This window comes from Oryzias melastigma, linkage group LG3 (genome assembly GCF_002922805.2).
Source record: "Oryzias melastigma strain HK-1 linkage group LG3, ASM292280v2, whole genome shotgun sequence".
NCBI classification, from domain to species: Eukaryota; Metazoa; Chordata; class Actinopteri; order Beloniformes; family Adrianichthyidae; genus Oryzias; species Oryzias melastigma.
Genome location: NC_050514.1, coordinates 18,121,881 through 18,145,368, shown reverse-complemented (window position 1 = coordinate 18,145,368; position 23,488 = coordinate 18,121,881). Strand labels below are relative to the sequence as shown.

General features: G+C 40.4%; 1 protein-coding gene across 4 annotated transcripts in view; it reads left to right on the top strand.

Moving 5' to 3' along the window:
* Positions 1-23,488, top strand: part of zfhx3 (zinc finger homeobox 3) — a 172,816-nt gene that overhangs the window by 81,895 nt on the left and 67,433 nt on the right. For 3 of the 4 annotated variants that reach the window (XM_024294816.2, XM_036210299.1, XM_024294815.2), the window contains 3 exons: positions 11,326-13,836; positions 13,970-14,549; positions 16,340-16,836. In XM_024294816.2, coding sequence (XP_024150584.1) covers positions 11,362-13,836; positions 13,970-14,549; positions 16,340-16,836 — 3,552 coding nt within the window. In that variant the 5' untranslated portion in view covers positions 11,326-11,361. Of the gene's footprint in view, positions 1-8,612; positions 13,837-13,969; positions 14,550-16,339; positions 16,837-23,488 lie in introns of those variants that run through there. The other variant, XM_036210292.1, reaches the window with a different exon arrangement.

Below are 23,488 nucleotides of genomic sequence, written 5' to 3'. Positions count from 1 at the left end.
TCTCATTTTACACGCCCTATATCACTCTCTGTCTTCACTGCTAAAAAGACAGCAAAAGGGAGAGGGGGGGGGGGTGTTCTTTGGTGTTTGACAGACGATTCCGTCATGTGGGACATTGTTGATAGATGCAGAAAATGGTCAGTTTTGTTGAAATTATGTTTTCATTCATGTGTATGCGAGTGTGTGTTTGTGTGAATGGAAAATATAATTGTGACATGTAAATACCTCATCGTGAACAGCTGTCACAGGCACTTGCCTTAGCAAACTCCAACATGCACATGCTTTGTAAGAAACACATTCCAGGGACAGTTAAAGCTGTCAGCTTGTAATTTGTTGCAGCACTCAACTTGAACTTTCACAGTGAGCCAGTTGGCCCTTCTCTAATTCTCACCTCCCCTCTGACATGCTTTTTTTCACCATGTGTATGTAAAATTAGGTGAACTTAAATGTGAATAAGGTTATATTTTGTACAAGCATTAATTTGTGTGTGTGTGTTTTTTTTTAAACTTCAGGGACCTTGATGCTGTGCACATACAAATGTCCTCTCTGCCTTTTGACTGTTCTTAGTTGTATCCGCCATATGTGAGCTGCATAGTCAGAGCTCAGGCTATCTGAGCCTATTTACAATCTGAACTAAGTACAGCACATTTTTATTATAACTCTTATATGCAGCTGCTTAAGTTTTAGTTTGGAGTTATGTGTATGGATTTATATTTGCAGCACATTAAAGGAAACTAGGGGACTAAGGCTAAATTCAAGAAGATCATAAATTCATTAATAATGTTAGTGAAAAATGTGCCGTTCTCCACATGTAGACATAACTGACTCTGCAGCTACTGTGTCTTCTTGTGCTATGTAATTCACTTTTTTTTCTTCGTCTAATTTGTTTTACGGTGGCATATTTGTGGGCACCACCTCCTCTGACCTCTCCATGAACTCCTAAACACTGATGCAATGCTAGAGTTAGCAGATGCATGTGTGTGCATGATTGCACAGTACCATTGTAGGTTCTTCACATTTGCACATTTGCAAATAAAGTTTGTTCCGTCAATAAAAGCGCAGCAGATTGTAGGATACAGTTTTCCTACAGTTACTGGCCTTTGTGTCAGGCCAGTATTCTGTGTTTTTGTTACATGAGCTGGCTCCCTTAGGTGGAATATGAATGTAGAGTGTTGCCGCTCTCTGTCATTATTGCCTTTATCATCATGAGAAGCATATGTTATTGGTTTAAGCCCCTGATTGTCCAGCTAGTTGCTCAGCAGTCTAAGTAATTGCCGAGTACATGGTACTACCAGTCTAATAACACAGTAGAACTGAGTACCGTCTTGCCACTCGGCCTGGTTTTTCTATCATTTCTTTATTTCATACAACAGTTTGTGTTCTTTTAGACATATTCTCTTTCCTGTTATTGCGTAAAGAGTTATCCAAGACAGATCGTGTGACATGTTTGCTCATAGAGTATGAAACTGAGTGGAAAGCTGAAAAAGTGGAGCTCCCAGGTTCATGAGCTTCTACATGCAGTGGTTCCAGCTGATGTAAATATAAAAATGCCTGTTCAGTCTATATGTGTGCCTGTCCTCTGAGGAATGTCTGGGTATTATTGCAGCGGTTGACCCTCATAGTCACATCCACTGACTGAAATTCCTCTTACACACACTCACACACCAACTGCATTGGCATAACGCACAGTCACTCAGCTGCTTTTATCTTCTTGCTCTGAAATAGAACCTGTGCCACTTAGAAACTGTAATAATACCCACAAGCCCCTTACAGTTCCCTGATAACAAAGCCCAAAGATAAGTGGCAGTAAACAACACTAATTTAAGTTGTGGCTGTTTTTGAAGCTTTTGATCCCTTAAAAATGTAATTGAACCAAGAAGAGCAAGGGTGCTCCAGTGCTTCAACATCAAGCCATACTTGTACTGCGTTGTGCTCAACAGGCTGTCCAGCTGGGGCCCAGATGTGGCAGATATGTCATGCAGAGCAGGGAGGCCTGAGATAAGAGGCTGGTGGTAGACCTACTCGTTGGTCTCTGGTCTGTTCTGCTGCAATTCAACTAGATGTTGCGGTCAGAGCGATGTGAACTTCGATGGCCTGTGTCATGCTTAATGCCTCACTTCCCAAATACAGCTCGGTAGGACTGATTTATATCTACCAGGTGCTACAGCATGTAAGCAACTTGGCATGAGAGGAGGCATGTGGTCATTTCATTAACCCAGATGAACAAGGGTTGTAGTGTGTGTGCGTGTTTGGTATATGAGTGAAGGACAGAAGGCATGGTATTTTTCAAAAATAACTCCAACAAGAGTGTAGGAGAAAGAAAAGCAATAACACTATCCTATTCTCTCAACACTGTTGAAGTCCTTTTTTATTTTTTTGTCTGTTTCCGCCTCTAATTTCTCAGTTTCACGCTTTTTCCTCAACTTACAAAAGTGTGCTGCTTAAAGGTTTAAAGTCCCACTCTGATAATCTTTTGATCTCTTGTAAAAACATTCCCATTGTTTTCTTAATTACGTTATACTGTTTTAATCCATAATGCAAAAAAAGGACAGTTTCTGCAGAACGGCAGTAGTTAATCAGAAATTAATTTCTTAGTTAGTGCAGAGTAACTCCGTCCCCTTTCCATCATTCACCTGTTTACGTGCTGTCCTGCCAGCTTAAAGCCCCTGACATCCCCAACCTAACATTACCAATGCAACAGAAACAACATTGGAGTCTCCCAGCTGTACAGTTTTGTGCTCAGATGAGAAAAACCGACGAGGATCTTACTGTCTACAAGTGGAAGCATCAGAATGAATCAGAGCATGGAGCTTGCAGCTTGTTGTAGTAACTTGTAAGTCACACCCACAAGCTTTTCCAATGGCATTTGATTCACTAAATCATAATGATTTGAGTAATGAAACACTCATAATTGGAATTTTAAGCCTAATTACAAGAAAAAAAATACAAGAACATGTTAAAAACATGTTAAAAATACAGTTTTTATTGGAGTGGGTCTTTAAATTAGTTTTTTATTTTACTTCACTAACTCAGTTGTAGATGTTTTTTGCTCCTCTGTGGAGACCTTCTGTGTGGACAAGCAACCACAGGCCTTCTCACTGTAAGACTTTAGGGGCACACTTGATCTGCAAAGAAATTGCTTAACTTTATGCAACTGCATGTGAGAAATAGGTTACTCTCTCTGTGTTTTGTAATCTGATGACAGCAGCTTTTCTTCACTGTCAGGTCTCCCTTGAAGTCTCTGGCTCGGATTGTGTGCACATGAACAGCTATTATGAGTAATGCAGAGGAGAATGTTTTCTTTTTGTCACATTTCCCCTGTTTATTTCCTGCCAAACAGTAGTGCTTCTCTTCACACTAGGGTCTGTAAGAACTGAGGGGTTGGTTCGAGCTCTCTTAAATGTTGCTCCAGCAATTCTGTTTAATGTTTTTGCTAAGTCAAAAGTCAAGTTCTGGGGTTTCTTTCAGCCTTTTATCCATCACACCTCATTGGTATTCTGTTAACATATTATTTTTCTATTTTAAATAATTTTCCTTTGGTAAGAGTTTTCACAACAGCTTTCCTTGAATCAATGCACATCATCCTCTAATATTCATTTTGGAATCTGCGGTTGAGGTTTACTTTTATGATGACTTTTGTATCAAGACCTTATTTGACCTGATGTAAAGATAAGGCAACAGACCCACATGTGATGCAACAATCAGTAGGATTGTCTTTTCTTAAAATTCCTTTTTTTTTTAAAGTCCCAGTCTGATCCAAGAAACACCTTGATGGGTGCATTTTCCTTTGTTGGGAATTCCTTCCTGCTTTCAGAGATTCAGATTAGTCTTACAGCTGACTGACAAAGCTGGCACAAGTAGTGACTTGCTGTGAGCATCCACTATAGTTGAATGAGGTACGTGCCACAAAAATAGCTTCACATACTAATTTAGTGAGCTCCATTAAACATTAAAGTTAGATGTTTTATAGTTTTGCTTTTTGAAAAAAAATCTTAATGTTTCCAGTTTTTTTAAGATGGTCTGTGACTTGTGATTTGTATTTGTATTTTTTTTTTTTTTGTAGTCTTTTGAAACTCCATGTTTATTCATTTTCCCCTAGCACTCTTAAGGGATTGGTAAGATGTGAAACAAAGTTGTTTTTAAGCTTCCAGTTCACCATTTGAAATAGGTGCAGTTCTTTCCCAGGGTAAGGGCTTCAGCCTTTTAAGGGAATTTAAAACAGACCTCATAAAAACAGTTTTGCTGTGCCAGATTTAGTTATCCATTTTTTCCCCCCTTCTTTTCATTAATAACTTTTGCAAATGTGAGGTGGGAAGTGAATAGTTCAGCTGTGCGAACCTTCAAAGCAACTCTCTAATTATTTATCCAGGATATCCCGCTCTAGAATTAAAGACCAGGTCACTGTTGGCTTTTATGCTTTTCTTCCGCAAAAGAAATTATTTCCACGGAATGGTTTCACTGGGACACTCTTTAATCCCGGCTTTATTTGTGTGTATGTGTGTGTGTGGAAGGAGGGAGTTTATGTGTGTCTGGACATATGCTGACACACATGATATGGTATATGTCCACATAAGCCTTCATGGATGGGGCAGCACTGGTTCTCAGGATGAGGTGCGTAAAAGAGATAGTGACTTACCATTTTCCACACATAACACTGCATGACTTCCCTCCGAGAGACTCTAACCCTGGGCAGCTTTCACCCACATTACTCAAGTTTCCTGGTCATTTGGCTTTCACATGCCTTTTAAAGGGGATCTTATCGCTCTACTCAGGTTTAGACACTTAACCGAAACACTGCCCCTGACTTTCTGAGTCTCTGTGTGACAGGACTCACTTCCCTTAATTTTGTCTGATCTTAACTGGTGATTTTTTTTTTTTTTTTAACTATTGTTCAGCTATAATGCACATTTGATACAACTTATCATCTTTCAATTTTTAAATGCGTTTTGAGTCTGTCTCTTTAAGAAACTTCAGCTATGATTGTTTGTCTAATTCTATGTGCTTGTGAAGCATGTGTTTTACCAGGTGCATGACTGGGTCATTACTTAGGTATTTGTTTTCCAGATTACACAGTGAGGCTCAGCAATATAGAGGTGTCATTCATGTCTCTAATCTGTCTGTCAAGGTATGACTTTTGGTTGTAGTGTTTTTCTGTTCGATGCACTGCTGGCTCAGGATGCCTTAAAACAGATCCTACGGCGTCAGGGAATCCTCTTCTCTCCTTTTGGTCAACTGGGGGCTCCACATGCTAATCCATAATGGATCTAGTAGCAGTGGTAAGAACGTCTCTGTCGACTCCAGTCCCTCAGGTTTTGGGTAGCAGGGCAAAATTGTGTGTGTGTGTTTATACTAAGCTCTACGATGGAGGAGCTCTTGATGGTGTCTCTAACATGTTTATGTAAAGTTTCACAATTGGGTTGAAAAACAGTTTTATCATTGGGCTCCCAATCAATAGTGTGGCTTTTAAAGGTTTAATATTTCAGTTGTATTGATCATTTTAACAACTTTCATTGTGGTTTCTCGCCTAAGCTCAGACGCAGCAAAAAGGTGTGTGCGCCGGCATGAGTGCCATCATTTGATTTTGACCTATTTTTGTCTAGTTTGACACAAACATTCATTTTTTTGGTCATTAAGAATAGTTTTATAATAACAGACGTGTCTTTAGGGTGAAGTATTCATACGTTTTACACAAACATGCAAAGACAGAAGATCAGATGAAATGGACTGGGTGCACACAGAAACTCATGGTTTGCAGGTTTCACTTCCATCTCCTCTCCTAGGACTAAATCTAGTTCCCACAGATCTAAGCAGGATCACATTTTACAATCAGTGAATATTAAAGCCTTCAATTAGCACTTTGGCCCATCCTGCTCTCGCATTTCCCAAATTACGTAATTTTTCAGCTACTTTTTACTATAATCTGCAAACAGATTGTGGACACCTTTTGTAGAAAAACAGAAAAAGTTTTTTTTTTTTTTTTGAAAAGCTCAATTTGTCCTTGACAAATGAAAGTACAAACTATCAACCTTCCTCTCAGTGTCTCTGTATTCCACTCTGTGAGAAAGTCGGCACTGCACGCTAAAAGTTGTAAGACACTATCAGACCGTTGCAAATCATACAACACCCATGTCTGTTTGCTAAAATTGAGCAGAAATGGAGGATGTGTGTCTAACATAGCTATGTCTGAACATCCCTTCCGCTCTATCCCAATTTGTATACAACATCTCCTCTGTGTCTGTGAAAGTATATCTGGGCATTACGCACAGCTGTCTTAAAGCAGTCTGTGTCCAGTATATCTTTGACAACATATCAATACTTTATTTCCATGGAGAAATTGTACGCTTATATAGCTTGGGCCTGAATGCAGGGGTGCAGTAAAAATAAATGATATATATTATAGTGTTTCCTACTAATTCTTATACTAATAATGTGCATTTTTGCTGGCTGCCTTCTTTGATATTTTCTCTGTGTTCAGTTTTGAACAAAATTCTATGAAGTTTCACACATTTGTATGTACGCACGCCATAGTCTGCCCCATGCTGTTTGTTAATTGGTGGAAGACTGGGAGCTTCCTACTGTGTTCGCTGCTTCCCTCTGCTTTGCCACCCCACCATGTCTTTCACCATCGCCCAATAATTAACCCTCGGCTAATTAATTGCTTTTAATTACACCAGCACACTGTTTCTATCTTGCACTCCAAATCTGGGAGAAATACTTAAGAGCATCGTCAGAGCTTACTGTAGGGTTTAGGAAGTTAGATCCTTTTCATTCTTGATCATTTTATCAAAATTGAATCTGCGTTAAAAAAAATAAAATAAAAAAAAGTATTTCTGCAGTGTGATTTCAGTACTTCTTTATGTAGCTTTTATTTGCTTTCACAAGAAAAGAATGGATTGACACGGTGTAATGATGTTACAAGGTAAATCTGTTTCAAGGTTTTTATTTTTGATTATTATTTTTTTTTTAAATCTAATTTGCCTTTCTGGCTAGTTTTAGTAGAAATTTAAATAGAGAGCTGTGGAATTAAATCATTATGTTGCTTCTGGTGTTAATTTTTATCCGGAATTATTTCTTCTGCTTTGCGTCTTGTTTTTATTTTTGAGAAAAACTAATGAAACTTGGAGGCTGTTCTCTTGTTTTTTCAGAAGCTAGTCACACACATGACCAACGTTACATGCTTCACTTCTGCTATATTGAAAGAAAAAAAAATACTCCCAGACATACCAGCGACCAGCCTCCTGTACTCGCGCAGGCTCCTGTAAACACACAGAACTGTTCCTCCCTGCCTCAGACTCAACACAGCCACGACTATTTCTGTTCCACAGACTGATAGCTCCCACTGAAGATCATTGATTTTACGGGAAGCCCTGTTTACAGGCTGAGTGCCATCGACCTGAGATGACTTTTTGCCTCCTGCAGTTGGAGCATCCTTATGTCTGCATCAGGAATATAGTAGACTAACTGTATACAGAAAATTAAGAAAAAAATGCTAATTGTAAACTTTAACAATGCTAAAGATAATATATATTTATATATTAGTTGAGGCGCACACACAGGTACAGTGTTTACATTACAGGAATTACCTTTTTTACTTAAGGAAACCTTTTTCTATTAACTTTAATGTTAACATTCTACTATTTATATTTGATCTTCGATCATTATTAGGTATTTTTCTTAGAAAGTGTGTGTTAGTATAAAATAAGTAAAATAAATAGACAATCAAGGCCAGCAAAACAAAGGACCTAGGGAGAATGTCAGAATTATGAATTTTCGCTCTATTCCATAAGAATAACTTCAAAACTTTATTCCAATTTTCTACTAAAATGCACTAAAGGCAGAAAAGCATTCACTCATTTGTTGGGATCAGCTAGAACAGGGGTGGTATACCTGTGCTTTTCTCTGCCTTAGGACTACAATGGTTCACTTGTCAATGAGCATGTCCCCAGTGCAACATCAAAAGCCTTCTCCTGCTTTATCAATAAGAACCCTTCCTTCCCACATCTTCCTGTAACTTGCTTAGCGTTCACGCCATTGATTTTCCAATAAGCGCCCCTTACCCTGCGGTGGCTGGCCAGGTTCTGTGTTAGCTCAGAGACCAGATACAGAGAAGCAAAATCACAGTGGAACAATTGAAAATCAGTTCTGCTGTATTGTCAGTATTCTTCAGTCTATATTAGGAAACTATGTTTTTATTTTAAAGAGGACCTGATTCACTGTTGGTTGATAGGTTCTGGTCAAGGCTGTGTCCCGTCTATTCCTTTAACAATTTGAGTAAGAGCTTATTCCCTAAGGACGGCCTGGAGAACAGGGTCTTCCTGAGGCAAGGCCAAGGCTTCAAAGCAGGTGATCAGGCATGCTTATAATCAGATGGTTCCTTAGCCTTTAATTCCTCCCTTGGTTGACTGCTAAATCCCTCCAAATGAAAAAGACCCATAACACAAAACTTATCTCATTTTGCATCCTCACTAAATGATATCCAGACCAGCTCTGGCACCATTTATTATAACCAGGGCTTTTCTCAAGGTTAAAGCTTTCTTACACCAGAGATTGGTTTGAATGAAACTTGCTTTCTTTTTCCATTTTTTTTGTTTCCCCCTTTCTTTCTTTCTTTCTTTCTTTCTTTCATTTACCTTTTTTTTGAGGGGGGAGGGAAGTAAGTACCAACATAACTGAATTAACTAAAGTAAAAGTCAAGATCTGTGCATCAGCCCCCTTTTCCTTAGATCAGCTCTGGAATCCAGCCCTTTCTTCCTTCTGATTATCTCATATTGTCAGCTATGGCTTGTTTTGGCTGCACACAACCAGCTTATTGTCAACTCAGTTGGCTCACACTGTGAATTTCTGAGCAACACAAGACTATGGCCATGGCACAAAAAATGTGTTTAAAAAAGAAGTTTTTCTTTTCTGCAGTATATGACTACTTTATGATACTTGGTAATAGTAACCTTTAGCAGGTTTCTCCATCCTTTGGATTTGTGGTTATTAGACCAGTCAGCACTTAAAGACCCCAGCTTCCTCCGCTTCCCTTTTTCAGCCGCGTCTCTTTGTCTGTCTCGTGTACTTGTTTAGTGCCTCTCAGAGATTAAAGCTTTTCCTGCTTTAAACAGGTGTCACTGAGCCAGGCAGGCCTCCAAGAGACAAACAGCGTTATATCAGTTGGCCCATCTGCGACTTTCCGACTCCAGACAATCCCATTGCTCATCAGTAACCGCTGCAGGTTATTGAATTACACCATCTCGATTTTAAAGGGCAATCCTGTTTTCTGTAAACAGTGAACACACCAAGCTGGCTAAGAGCTGCAGCTCTGATCAAGAGTCTTTGTGTTATCCCATCTACTGTTAATTGATCATGGTATCTTGGAGTTGTAATGGGAAAAGAAAGCTACGTGTCCTTTATACAGTACAACATACTGAGTGTATTCACACTCATCAAAGCAAAGAGGAGGTCATTGTTAACTAGCAGTTTTAACTGCTGGTTGCACATGTGGGCCCAGTGTTCCCAGGCCTGGTTGAGACAGGCAGTGGAATCTGGAGGAGGGGCAGGCAGATTACAAGAACAAAGTGTGAAACACTCCATGTTTAGACGTGAAGATGTTTTGCTGTGAGGCTGTCCTTTCTGGAATATCTCTCTCTCTTTTTTTCCTTTAATTTAGTACGGTTTATCCAGTTATCTTTATCTGGAAAATTATAGTGTTTGACATGTGAGGTTTTTTTTCATGGTCTCACTCTCACTGCCTTCATTCAATTTGTGTAAAATGGCTGTTGAGCTCATAGCCTTCTATTAATGGGGGCAGATAATAAATACAGACCAGTAGTGCTAGTTTTTTCCTCATTCAATATGGCAGCCATCTTTAAATCATGTCTAGCTGTATAAAAAGCAATTTTGTTAATAAGCTGGCCAGTTTAATATATTTTTATATGCAAAGTAACTTACAGGTCAATGTATACTTCTGTAGCTTTAAACAAAATAATCTGATCAGAGATCACACCAGAAGATGTATATTTCCATAACACTGTATGTATGTGCAATTTTTATTTTTTTTTCACAGTCCTTGCTTTGTCTTTATTTTGCCTCTTGCTGGTATTGTTTATATTAAACTCTGAAAATGTTTGGGTCATAGGCTGGAAAGATTTCAGGTATATTGTGCTGAATGTAGGCTTCATCAGACATTCATGAAAAGGTAGACAGACATTATCAATCTCTCCTCTCCCTCTGTGATTTCATGTTAGGCTGCGGGGGTAGACTCCATTCCGATCACATCTGAAATTTGCATCCCTAAGTAAATAAGTAAATAAATCAAGTGCAAGCAGTGAATGTGCTAATCAGCCAGGACATGGCAGTGAGCTTGGTGCCGGGAAACTTTGCTCATGTAATATTCAGTACCGGTGGGTTAAAGGGCAGCCCAGAGTTATTGGTTTCAGCCCGACTGCCCTCTTTAATCAATGTTGGCTGCATCCCTTTAATAAAATTATTAGCTCAGCAGTATCTTGCGCTATCATTTTATCTCTTCTGTGCTCTAAATTGCAGCCTGTCTTGGGCCTCTCAGATGCTCGGGGCATGGCCAGCTCCCGAAAGCTCAGTTCCCATTTATTATTTCAGAGGGGGATGATAACTGGAGTGTTTGAAAGCAGGCTTAAATGTAGAGGTTATTGGATGCATGCTCTACACTGCTGCAGCTGCAAGAAAGTTTGACTGCAGCTTATATGTTTTGTGATAACCTAGTAATAACAGAAAACACTACCTGGCTCTCATTGCAAACATTTGAAATCCTTCACTATTTAAGCTATTAACAATGTTTTAGTTCAAGATGTTTTGTAAACAACACATAATTAATTTACCCAGTTGTGTAATTTCACAATCAATCTATAGATGGATTCTCAATAGGTAATTAACATGCATTTAGTCTACAAAGTTATTCTGACTCCAAAGTAATCACTGGCAATTGTTGGTGTCAAAGATTATAAGATCAGAATTGTTGCTTTAGAAGGTAAAGAAAAAATACACCTCGGTCACAGGTAGCTGAACCATGAACAGCTTATGAACGCTTGTCCTAGGTATTGATTGTTTTCAAGGACCTAATCTATGGCAATGAGCAGGATGTCAGAATTCAAGTTTTTTCTCATATTTTTTTTCTTCCAATATATTTAATTTATTTTGTTTTCCAAGTGTCTCTCCTTCCCTCTACATATGTTATTTTTCCACACTAAGCACAATTATTTCAAAGATGTAGGTATCTGTTTCTAAGTATGTTGTGGCATATTATAAATCTAATGTGTTTCTTTGGATTATGTTATGTGTACTAATATTTCATTTGTGTCTTTGCAGGCCTAGATGCAATGAACGCCTCATGTAGGCATCAGCATGGACAGCTGTGAGTCTCCCGTGGCATCTGGGGCAGACGATGGGCTTGGCTCCTCCCAGCAGCAACCACCACAGCCCTGGAACGATCACTCAAACTCACAGGTCAATTGTACCAACCAGGCCCCTTCCCTGGATGCCCTATCTCTCTCTTCTCCCTATCCTTCTCAACCTCAAAACTCCATTGCGCCTCATGACGGGGTGAGAGAACTTCAGTCACAGCAGCAGCCAAAACAAACACCATCACACGTGCATCGTGATATTGCTGCCATTGGCCAACTGCGTTCCAGGGGTGAGGATCTAGAGGCAGTGGAGCAGGACGGAGGGAGTTGTGCAGAAGAGGAAGAATCTGAGGACTTGGATGAAATGGAAATTGACAGCTGTTTCCCAAGTCTTCAGCCCTTTCCAGGCATGTCGATGGCATCAAGCAGTGGGGTCATGCCCACTCTTCTTCGACATCAGACTGCACAACAGCAGGGACCACCTGAAAGTGGGAGTGAGGAAGGAGAAGAGGACGAGGAAGAAGAGAGCAGTGATGTGGAAAACTTGGCTGGAGAGATAGTCTATCAGCCTGATGGGTCAGCCTACATTGTAGAGAGCCTAAGTCAGTTGATCCAAAGTAGTGGAGGCATGGTACCGGGCCTGCTCTCTACAAACTCTCTCACAAGTGGCGGAAAACAGGGGGAACCTGCTGGGAATTCTTCCTCGGTCTACCCACAGATCATCAACACTTTCCACATAGCTTCGTCTTTTGGAAAGTGGTTTGGCAACTCAGACCAAGGTTTTCCCAATACCTCAACAATGGCAGGCCTCAGCCCTGTCCTGCACAGTTTCCGTGTCTTCGATGTGCGGCACAAAAGCAACAATGAATACCTAAACAGTGATGGGTCTGCCAAGAAGTCCTGTGTATCCAAAGATGTTCCCAACAACGTGGATTTCTCCAAATTTGATGGACTTGCCCTTTATGGCAAGGGTAAGCCCATTCTCATGTGTTTCCTCTGCAAGTTGTCCTTTGGCTATGCCCGTTCCTTTGCTACTCATGCTGTCCATGATCACCGTATGACACTGTGTGAGGAAGAAAGGCGGCTGCTCGGGGACAAGCATGCTTCTGCCATCATCCAGGGCATTGGGAAGGACAAAGAGCCCCTCATTAGCTTCTTGGAACCAAAAAATAAGAGCACTCCTCTGCCACCTGCCCTGCTGCCCATGAACTCTGGACAGAGCTTTTATGGCACATTTAGTGGTGTCCATTTGGATCTTGGAGGCAGCAGTGGAGGCAGTGAGACCCTTGTGAACAAAGATTCTGAGTCCAGTCTCCAACTACAGCACCAGCAACAAGGCCCCCTTGGTTCTGTCCTTTCTCTTGGTGCGCTAAGCATTCCCAAAGCATCCACTCTTACCTCATCCCCAGGCCCTGCCAAAGACTCCAGTGCCCTGCCCAAACAGGGGGGCAAAACAGAGGAGCCTGTGAGGAAAGAGTTGGTGTGTCAGAGAGAGGGTGAGAACATTGAGGGACATGAAAACAAGGTGCAGCTATCCAGCCAGATGGTGGGCTCGGAAGAAGAGGAGGAACTGGTATTAGGAGAGGAAGATGATGACATGGAGGCAGAAAGTACAGCAACTGCCTGTGGTGGTAACGGTAGCAGTGGTGGGTCTGAGGCGGGGGAACCAGCTGTCTCAAACCAAAGCATTTCCAAATCTCCTTTATTAATGCCTAGTAGCACTCTCCAGCCTTCTGCCTGCACCGCTGCAGTCAGTTCCACACTCAACAGCAAAGCCCCTGCTTCCATTTCATCCTCTGTAAAGGAAGAGGGTTCGCTTTCGGAGAGTGGGGGAAGGACGTCAGATCTCCCTTTGAGCTTTAACTGCCAGGGACCAGTTGCTCCCTTGGCTATGGCAGCAGATGCTGTCAGAAGGAGTGAGGATGACACTGCTGGCACTTCATCCTCTCCTCTGTCCTCCAATGCTGCTGCTGATGAAAGTGCCAATCGAGATAGTGCCACAGCTCCAGAACCAAATGATTGCCCAGCAGAAGGAGACGAGGACAATGGAACTCTTCTGCATCATCATCATATGCACCACCATCATCATCACCTCCATCCTTCATCTCATGGTCACTCCCTCACCCTCCCAGGGGGCTCATGTGATTCAGCTGGAATGGGTGAGTGTTCACAGAACCATGGTCCCGGTGGGAGTGGAGGAAGTGGTGTGGAGTGCCCCAAGTGTGACACCGTTTTGGGTTCATCACGCTCCTTGGGTGGTCATATGACCATGATGCATTCGCGTAACTCATGCAAGACACTGAAGTGTCCAAAATGCAACTGGCACTACAAGTACCAGCAGACATTGGAGGCACACATGAAAGAGAAACACCCAGACTCCGGAGGCTCCTGTGTGTATTGCAGCAGCGGTCAGAGCCATCCTCGTCTGGCTCGTGGAGAAAGCTACACCTGTGGATACAAGCCCTTCCGCTGTGAGGTATGTATCCAAGACACATGGCAAAATTTTGAAGTTCTGTGCTTCCTGTCTTTTTTATTTTTAAATCAGATGTTTCACATTTTTCCTGTAACATTTCTTTGCACTTAAAGGTGAATTGTGCTATGTTTCTTAGGTGTGTAACTACTCCACTACCACAAAAGGCAACCTAAGCATTCACATGCAGTCAGATAAACACTTAAACAACATGCAGACACTGCAGAATGGAGGCTCCATTGGCTCTACACAAGAGCAAGTTTATGGACATACCCCAGGAGGGGTGGTAACTGTCCCCTCAGTCACCCAGGCCAGTAGCCATCACCCTCCTCATCAACATCCAACGCAGTCCTCCACCCATATGCCTGTACCTTGTGGAGCCCCTTCGCCAACTAAACCGAAGAGTAAACCTACTTGGCGATGTGAGGTTTGTGACTATGAAACAAATGTGGCACGGAACCTGCGCATTCACATGACTAGTGAGAAGCACATGCACAACATGATGCTCCTCCAGCAGAATGTGACTCAGATGCAGCATGGACGACTTGGCTTGGGAGCTATGCCATCCCCTTCTGAAGCTGAGCTTTACCAGTATTATTTAACACAGAATATGAGCCTTCCACCAGGCCTCAAGATAGACACAGCTGGACCCGAGGCCCAGTTCCTGATGGGAAGCTTTCATCTAGATCCTAGCATGGCGGCTTTGGCCCCAGCACTTGGTAAGCTCTATGCTGTATTATTTTCATCTTGTATGCTTTCAGATGATGTTGTTTATTATTAAAACCACATGCTTTAGATAGAGTTCTCATTCAACAGTTACTAGTTAGGGACTTTACAAGAACTGATTATTGAGGAAAACTCCCCTTTTCTTTCTACCATGCTCCTAATATTTGATGCTGAGTATTACATGCGAAGCAGTGACACAATCATATGAGTCAATAAAAAGTACTGTTGGCCACACTGAATGGAACTCTGCAAGTTGTTACAAACAAACAATTCAAAATTATATTTACTGTGTGGTACATATAGCCCCATACATATCTGTTGACCAAACAACTTAAGCAGAAGATGCACTTCTGTTATATCAGTGCTTGGCTAGAGATACACTACAAATGTTGCAATCATATGATTTGAACGTCCTAATAATGCTCATTCTCAACACTTAGCCAGTGCAGTCAGAGGTTATTATGACATGATGGCAAAGAGAATTAGAGAATGCAGAGTGTTTAATTTGCCAAATGTAATAAAAATTTCCAATAATGTGCTCTTGTAGTACAAACGAATAGTACTGCTAACATAACACTTGTCAGTGTTGGTTTCAATATTAAATAATTCAAAATCTGATTTAAAGATCCAATGTAACAATCGCATTCACATTGGATCTGTAAATCTGATTTTGAATTATTTAATATTGAAACCAACACTGGCAAGTGTTATATTAGCAGTACTATTCTATTGTTTCATAAGAGCACAACAGACTACAGAATAAAAACAAAGAGCTGTCATTTAATGAGAGGCGGACAACAAAACAAAACTAAGAAAAGTAGTGAGCACTTTTGTGCACGTGTGTTTATATTAGAGCACAATGAGCTATTAGAAAATATCAAAAAAGATTCAGGACACTTCTCTAAAGTGTCCTTCCCTTGGTAAAAAACAGGATCCAAGAACCGACCATATGCCATTTCTCAAAAGAGAAAGAAGCTGCTGGCATTGGTGCATATAAAATGTAGTCCAGGAAGAGGCAGAGCTACAGAAGGGCAAGCATTTTTGAATCAATATCAGTATTTTTTTGACAAAGATTAAGAAAAAATCAACACAAGTTTATATACGCAGTAGCAATAGCACCTCAACTAAAACAACTGCTGTTTTAAGGATAATAACAACAATAAAACTGTTTGAAAAACTTATATTTGATATTTTTTTCATTTGTACTGTCCCTCCACCTTGCTGTTTTTATTTGCCACCATTCCAAAGTATTCGGCCCCCCTCATTTAAAATGTTCTTGATCCACCACTGAGTCCAGGTCATGTCTGTATGTTAGTTTAGGCTGTAGGAGATTAAATAAATTTAAGTAAGAACGAGAAACAAGCAAGCAAAATGAGTTATTTTTATAAGCAAAAGTTTGGCAAGTTATCAGATGTTTATTGCTAGGATCATGCCTTATGGGTTCGCTACACCCTTTATATCTCCCTTGGAAAACATGGTGTTAAAGTGCATCAGCTCAAGGAAGATGATATAAACTTTTTGTTTGTTTGTTTTAGTAGAAAACCCAGTGAATACTGCCTTGAAGTTCAAACTTTAAATTGACTTAGATGCAATATTCACAACAACTGGCCAATCTGGATTAAACAACTTTGAAATGAATTAAAACAGAATGTTTTTTTTAGGAATAAGATAATTAACATTGTCATAGTTGTATAGTTAGCTATGACTGAAAAGAAATGCATGTTCACGGCCATTTAAGTAACATTTTCCACTTCTTCCTCCTTTCTATCTGTCTATCTTGCAGTAGGTGGGGAAATCCCAATGGATGTGCGGCTAGGTGGTGGACAGTTGGTGTCTGAGGAACTGATGACCCTTGGAGAAAGTCTATCACAAACCACAGACCCGACATTGAAACTCTTTCAGTGCGCCGTTTGTAACCGCTTCACCACTGACAACCTGGATGTGCTTGGCATGCATATGGGAGCTGAGCGCACCCTGCCTGAGGAGGAGTGGCGTGCAGTGGTGGGAGACTCTCATCAATGCAAGTTATGCCATTACACCACTCAACTAAAGGCCAACTTCCAACTGCACTGCAAAACAGACAAGCATGTGCAAAAGTACCAGCTTGTGGCCCACATCAAAGAAGGGGGCAAAGGCAATGAATGGCGGCTAAAATGCGTGGCCATAGGCAACCCAGTGCATCTAAAGTGTAATGCTTGCGACTACTACACCAACAGCCTGGAAAAGCTGAGGATGCACACTGTCAATTCTCGTCATGAAGCAAGCCTCAAACTATATAAGGTTAGTGATCAGCCAACACTGACACACCCACAACTCAACCCCTCTGTCAATGGGTTTGATGAAAACATGCTATACTATAAAAATACACGTTTATAGAAATCACATGAAAATGAATTCATTAGATTTTTTAACAGGTATAACATTGTCATATTATGAAAAAATATAATTCACAGTTAAGTTACTTGGTAAATATTAAAATGCTATCTATCAGCAGCTCTTTTCCAAAGGTATGAAAAAGACTTGCATGAATGATGTCTGTTGTGTGTAAATGTTGCTATACCAGCAGTTATGTAGAGGCTGTAGAGCACTACTGCCATGAGAAGAACATAACGAGAGAAGATGGTTTGGAAGAGTAGGGTCGAATCACTTGGAGACGAATGAAGAAGTGTTAGGAGACAGAGGTTTGGTGCTAATACTCCTTCGAGCGGGAAAGGCTGAATTGTTCTCGACAGCCGTATTGATTTTTGCTGGACTTGGAGCTTCACCTTCTCCTCTAATCATTCCATAATAGCCAGTGGATGAACACTCTCCGAACAAATGGCCATAAATCTAACAGGCCTGATTCCACTTAGGTACCTATCCTGTGTGTCTGCGGCTTTGGCCAGACTGCGCTTAACTCAAGCTGGCATAGTCATACATGGACACAGTGAAGTACATGCAAGTAATGGCAAAAGATACTTGAAAAATGTGCATTACCAAAAATCTGTTTTATTTAGTTGCACTTGACTTCTTGACATCCCTGTTGCAGGTATTTAGCTATTAAAAATTAATCAGAAAGCTCCCTAATGCAAGTGTGTTTGTTATTCATTTTGATGTCTTTTAGAAGTAAGATATAAAAAAAGGTGAAACATTTTCTATTGTAAGTCAGGCATTTTAATTACATTGAACTTTGATAAAATGGGGATTTAAAATTAAATCCTCTAATTATTCAATGCCATCATGCAAGGTTGATTTCTTCAATGTTTGAATTAAAATAATATATGAAATAATATTTTTACCCACTTTATTATGGACTTATCAGTCTGTAGTTTGCACTAAAATGTGGACAACTACAGAATTTTATTGGGTTGTTTGTAGATGTTTAAAATGCACAAAAAAAACAAACCACCTGAAGTTAGGTTGTTTTATTATTGCACATTTCTCAGTCCTTGGTCCTTTTTATCTTGATCCTAGCTGCTTGAATTATTGACCTAAATTCCAAGTTCCCACATGAGAACAAAACAGGCTCAAACATTGTTGCTCTGCCTCTTCCACTTACTTTTAGAGGGCAAAAACCGTCCTTCAGGACAGGATTTAAGTTTTTACAAAATGACTGTATGTTCTTCTTAGTGGGAGCTCCCACAAATTTCAGTTTTTCTCCTATACTTTTTTATATTGATGTCACACTGCTGCTGAAGCTGGAAGGGATTACATTTTTACAACACATCCAGGCATGACTATTTTTATGGCTTAAGCCTCTTAAGATAGGCCCAAATTTCTTTAAAAAACAATTGATTTTTTCTAAATGAAAAAGTATTTTTTTAACAGAATCAACTTGCATTTTCAAATACAGGAAACTTGGGGTGTTTTTCAACTCTCAGCTCAGGCTACATTTAAAAATAAAGATGCTTACTGGTTGACAAGAATGATTAGAAGAGTTTATGAATCATATGTGCGATGACAAGTACATGGTTTGTGCGGCATCTTGACTGCACCGACACCCCTCTGACAATGTCACAGCTTTTCTCCAGTTTCAGATTTAGAGTTCTGGGGGAGACAGTGACAGCCATAAACCCACAGTGCACCACAAGTCTGTAAACCCAACTTTGTATATTATGCATGAACAGAAATAGGAAAATCACCACTCATCCAGTCTTCCCTAAAGAAATCTGATGTGAAAAGCAACATTTTTTTTACCTTTTTGGGGAGAGAGTAAATCATCAAGTCAGCATAAACAGACTGTAAGATGTGGGAGATGCTTGGGACACATCACCAAAATCAAACTGGTTTGCATTAAATAGGCCCTTTGTGTGCACAGCTCCATATAAATTGGAGCCTGTAATTACTGGAATTAAAAAGGAAGGTTTAAACCAAGGGCTAAACTGGATGGGATAATTTGAGAGTCTGTGGTATGAGGCCCATATTAGGGATTTCTAAAAATATCACCCCCACCACCCCATGTATTGGAATGTTTCAAAGGACTGCAGTACAACTCAATTCAGCAAGTTATATTGACCATTAGATTTCGACACAGGTGCTGGCACGCTCTTCCCCTGTGTGCTGCTTTCTCATTTAGGGTGATTGCTTTTCTGAGCCTTATGTGCTCCTCTATTTTTTTCCTGTTCTCTAAAACAAGCTTTTTCCATCTTCTTTTCCCATGAATTATGCTAATTTTAAGGGGTTTGATGTCAGAGTGATTGGCATACATCTGCTCCTGGAATACTCAAGCAGAAAGGTTGTTTGATGTGCACGCTATCCGCTGTCACTCTGTGGTTTATATAAGATAAAATTAGCCTTGAATTAAACTCAATTTTACAATTTGTCATTTGTTATATTTTGTTTACTATATCTCCATAGCATCAGTTACACAGCTAGCAGTGGGTTTTAAAATGCCGAGGTGAGAAAGTAATCTAGCTCCTGACTGGAGAATGGGTGGGGCCAAATCAGGCTTAAGCACAAGTCTCAGCTTCCAGTCAAGGGTTGGGGAAAAGGGGAGGAGCTTGGGGGTGGGGTGGGTTAGCTGGCTACTATCCTTGTCTCGGGGGCCGGTGCAATCGGCTGTAATTGAGATTGATTGAATGTTATTTTTCCTCTTGCAAATGTAGTCCATTAGCTTGGCACGTGCATAATCAGTTTAGAGTGCAGTTAGCTGAATGTAATCATGTTCCTCGGTGTCTGCTAGCACAAAATCCACTCCAGATGCCGCTTGGCCATAGAAAGACAGGGAGAAAGTGCTGTCACTATCAAATGGGGAATCTTTAACCAATACAATCCTGACATCCATTCCCCTTTCTTGGTCCTGCTCTATTGAGTATGCACAAGTGTAAAAGCAAAGGGGGGAAAACTGAATTTTGTAGCTTTTCTTAAAAATCATTAACATTCAGTGTCTGTTTCTTATCCTTAAGTACACAGTTTTTAAAACATATTTTCAGCCCATTAACAAACACCGTGTGTGTATTTTGGAAAGAGTGTCTGCTCTTGTTTTACCTCAACATGCAACCCATAAGAAATGGTGAGAGCCAAGAATGGGAAAATGTCTGTCTCATTTAGTGGGAAAAACAATCACACTCAAACATAATAGAGGAAAAGAGGCTGTAATGTAAATGCAGGGATTAATGCTTACATGAAAAGACATTAAGGTATTTCACTGATGATCTTACTCAGCAGAAGTGCTGGCCATAATGACCTCTCTGCATTAATGATAAAACAGAGCAGGATTAACTCTCATTTCTTGTAAGACTAAATCTCTAAGTGTAGCTTTAAAAGAACTACATATTGGCTTTGTTTGTGTTTCAGATTGAAAGCGATTAACGTTTTTTGCTTAAGATGTTTTTTTTTAGTTGAAGACCTGAACAAAAACAAGTTGTCACTCAGTACACCAAACACACTAAAATGAAGCCAGGTAATTCGTGGTGGGACCTGGCCTTTGCCTTCCATGACTAAACCATCTCAGAGAAGAATAGATAGAAGGAAAAGAATGAGAGATGGACAGGAGAAGGGGTTGAGAGGGTGGTGTTGGTGTGTGTGGTGGTGGGGTGGTTGGACAGATAGATACTCTGCTAATTATCATGGCGAGCCTATGATTGTTCAGTAATAGTGCTCAGTGGGAAAAGTTGCAGCAGTTCCAGGAAGAGCCGAGCTCTGATTTACTGGTACTACCGCTCTAATAAAGCGTGAGCTGCACATCCTGGGAGACTGCCCATTCTCTCTCTTCACATGCACAAGCGTGTGAATACACAGACAGATGGACAGGCAGACACTCAGTGCAATTGTGCAACCTAACATATCACAGGACTCGTGAAATGTGTTCCTTTCATAGCTTGTTTCAGAGGAGAAGCTTGAGAAATTTGCTTCCACTTTATCATATGTCAGTTACCAGTGAGATGAATGAAAGATTTGTAACAGTTTAAATAATCATCTGCAAAGTTTTTGAACTGTTGTATGCTGTCCTAAAGAAGCTTAGAAGTTCAGGCAGGAGAGGACGGCATTCGTCTCACAATCCAAGAGGATTGGAGGAAGCAACTGTCAGGCAAGTAAGGGAGGGATCTCAGGGCTTAGTGTTTGGCAGCATGCAAGAATTTCACAACTCCTCCAGCTCCCACCCATCGAGAAGGCCAGGGAAGGGGTCAGCCGTTGACCCGTGGGACAGCTGTTGCTGCTGGTGGTGTTGATTGTAAAGATCTACTGTGGGTGTTGCTAGGGACTAACAAAGTGAGACTTCAAGCACAGGAGGAAAATCCAAAAGCTGTTTGGAGAAGGAGGCCTGATCTTTTCTCAGCTCCTGGTTTTTGGTGATTGTTTACCACAACTGGAAAAGTTTAAAGAGCAGCTTACTAACCAGAGAGTTTGTCCTGGGGCCAAATGTTTAAGGCGTCCCTGTTTCATGCCAGGGCTGAAAGAGGAGAAAAGGCAATTTAAACAATTTAAAATATATAAAATTTGAAGACTTTTTGACAAATTTAGGGCAGAAATTCAGTGAGTTTCTTCTAATCTGCATAATGTCTTGGTGATCCTGGGATTCAGCCCAATCTAATAAAACCTATACCTTTTAGTGAAGGTAAGAGGTGTCATTACAACTTAAGATGGTGCACTCTTTTCCCAGGAACAGCATTGTGTGGTGAAGAAACATACCACACATGAATTCATTTTCACACAGATGCTCGCTGCATCTAATTTGAAATAATGATGCATCAGATGTGCGTGTATGTTATGGTTCTATCTTTTCACCCACCAAACAAAAAGCCCCGCTGTGAAAACATCAGGACCACAGTGTCCAGTTTATCTACAGAGCCCTCCAGCTTTATATGCAATTAGCTGCAGTTCCAGTTTCAGTGAGTCTGATATTATGTTGTCAAAATGCAAATACAAAAAAAGCTTATAGAATATACGAGTCTTTGAAGTTTTCAACAATGATTATTCTTAAACCGCTTTAACTTTTTTTGGATATCTATACTAGCATTTTCCAGAACATTTTTCTAAATCATGCAGTTCAGAAATCTACTTGCTCATATACTTGAGGATGATAATGCTAAGACACATCAGAATTTAAAGATTTACCTGAAGTTCCCCTCCTCCTGCAGGCTGTGCCAAACTCACTTAAGAGGGTAACAGTTGTCATTGGCAGGTAAATGCTGACTTGATGAGCCCAGCTGAAGGCTCCTGTGATTGTATAGAAAGAGAAAGTGAGGCTAGCAAGGCTCTGCGCCATCAATACATCAGTGGCTTAGCCACCAGATTAATGGTCTCTGAGTGGTCAAGGCCTTAAGATTACTCAGTTCTGAGGTCTGTGCTCAGTGGAGCCTTACATGGAAGAAAGTCGGGCTAAAGAGAAAATTGTGGAGAGCAGAGGTTGTCTAAGATGAGACCGTCAGACCACATTGTTTTTCTCTCATTTTCTTCCATTTTTGTTTGTTTTGGCTAATTGGATGGTCTGAATAATTTTAGGCAAATATGGATTTCCCTCCCCCCCCGTTAATGTTTCACTTGAAGGTCCAAGATGATCTTTTAGTGCCTTCCAACAATATTGCAATTTTTATTTTGTTACGGGGAGGATTTAAAGCCATGCTTTGTTTACAACGTTGAAATTAATTAATGCACTAGCCCTGCACATTGTGACAATTTAATTATGCTTTCAACCACATTTTTTAACACTTTTGCACTTCTGTTGCCTGGAACCTTCCAATTTTATCATTCAGCGATAAATGTGAGATGATCTCTTTCTCACCTGGATTTTGTTGGCAACGTGCAGACTCTCCTTTATGGATCTAATTTTGGATAGATTATGTAGCACGGAAAAACACAAAGTTCTTTATTTAATGAAAAGTCCCTTTATCACTGAGGCAAATGTTGAAATAAAATATAAAATGGACGAACTATCCATTCACAAGCTGACTGGGTGAAGAATTTCTTTTTGAAGCGGTCTGACCTCTGGTGTCAAGACAGAATAGCCATCCCTTCCTGCATTTCATGGCTCTGGTTGTCCATCCATGTTTAGCTTAATTGCTGTGTGCTGGACTCCAGAACTGGGAGCTGTAAATCTTCTGATGTTATGCGGACAATGTTTTTTCCAGATGTAAAAGAAAAGGTTTTATCCTTTTGTAATTAAGCGGTGCAAGCCAGGGTGTCATGTGGTTTTTATTAGGGCCTTTGGAAAAGGATCACCCTGCACCTTGTTTTCTCATTATTTCTTTCATTTTAAGATACAAGGAAAGGATAAAATGGAAGGATGAATAGAAAATACATTACAGAAAGGAATTCCTAGTCTTAACGATTAAATGGAAATGACATGGTCGTGAAATGCCATGGCCTGTGTGGGGTGGAGGAAAAAGGTATTTTCCTAAAATCAGGGATATTAAATAACTGTATCCAACATTACAGCATTCTTCAACTTCATGCATGGATGACATTTTGGTCACTCTGCAGTTTTCTTTAGCTGATTTTTTTTTTTTTTTTA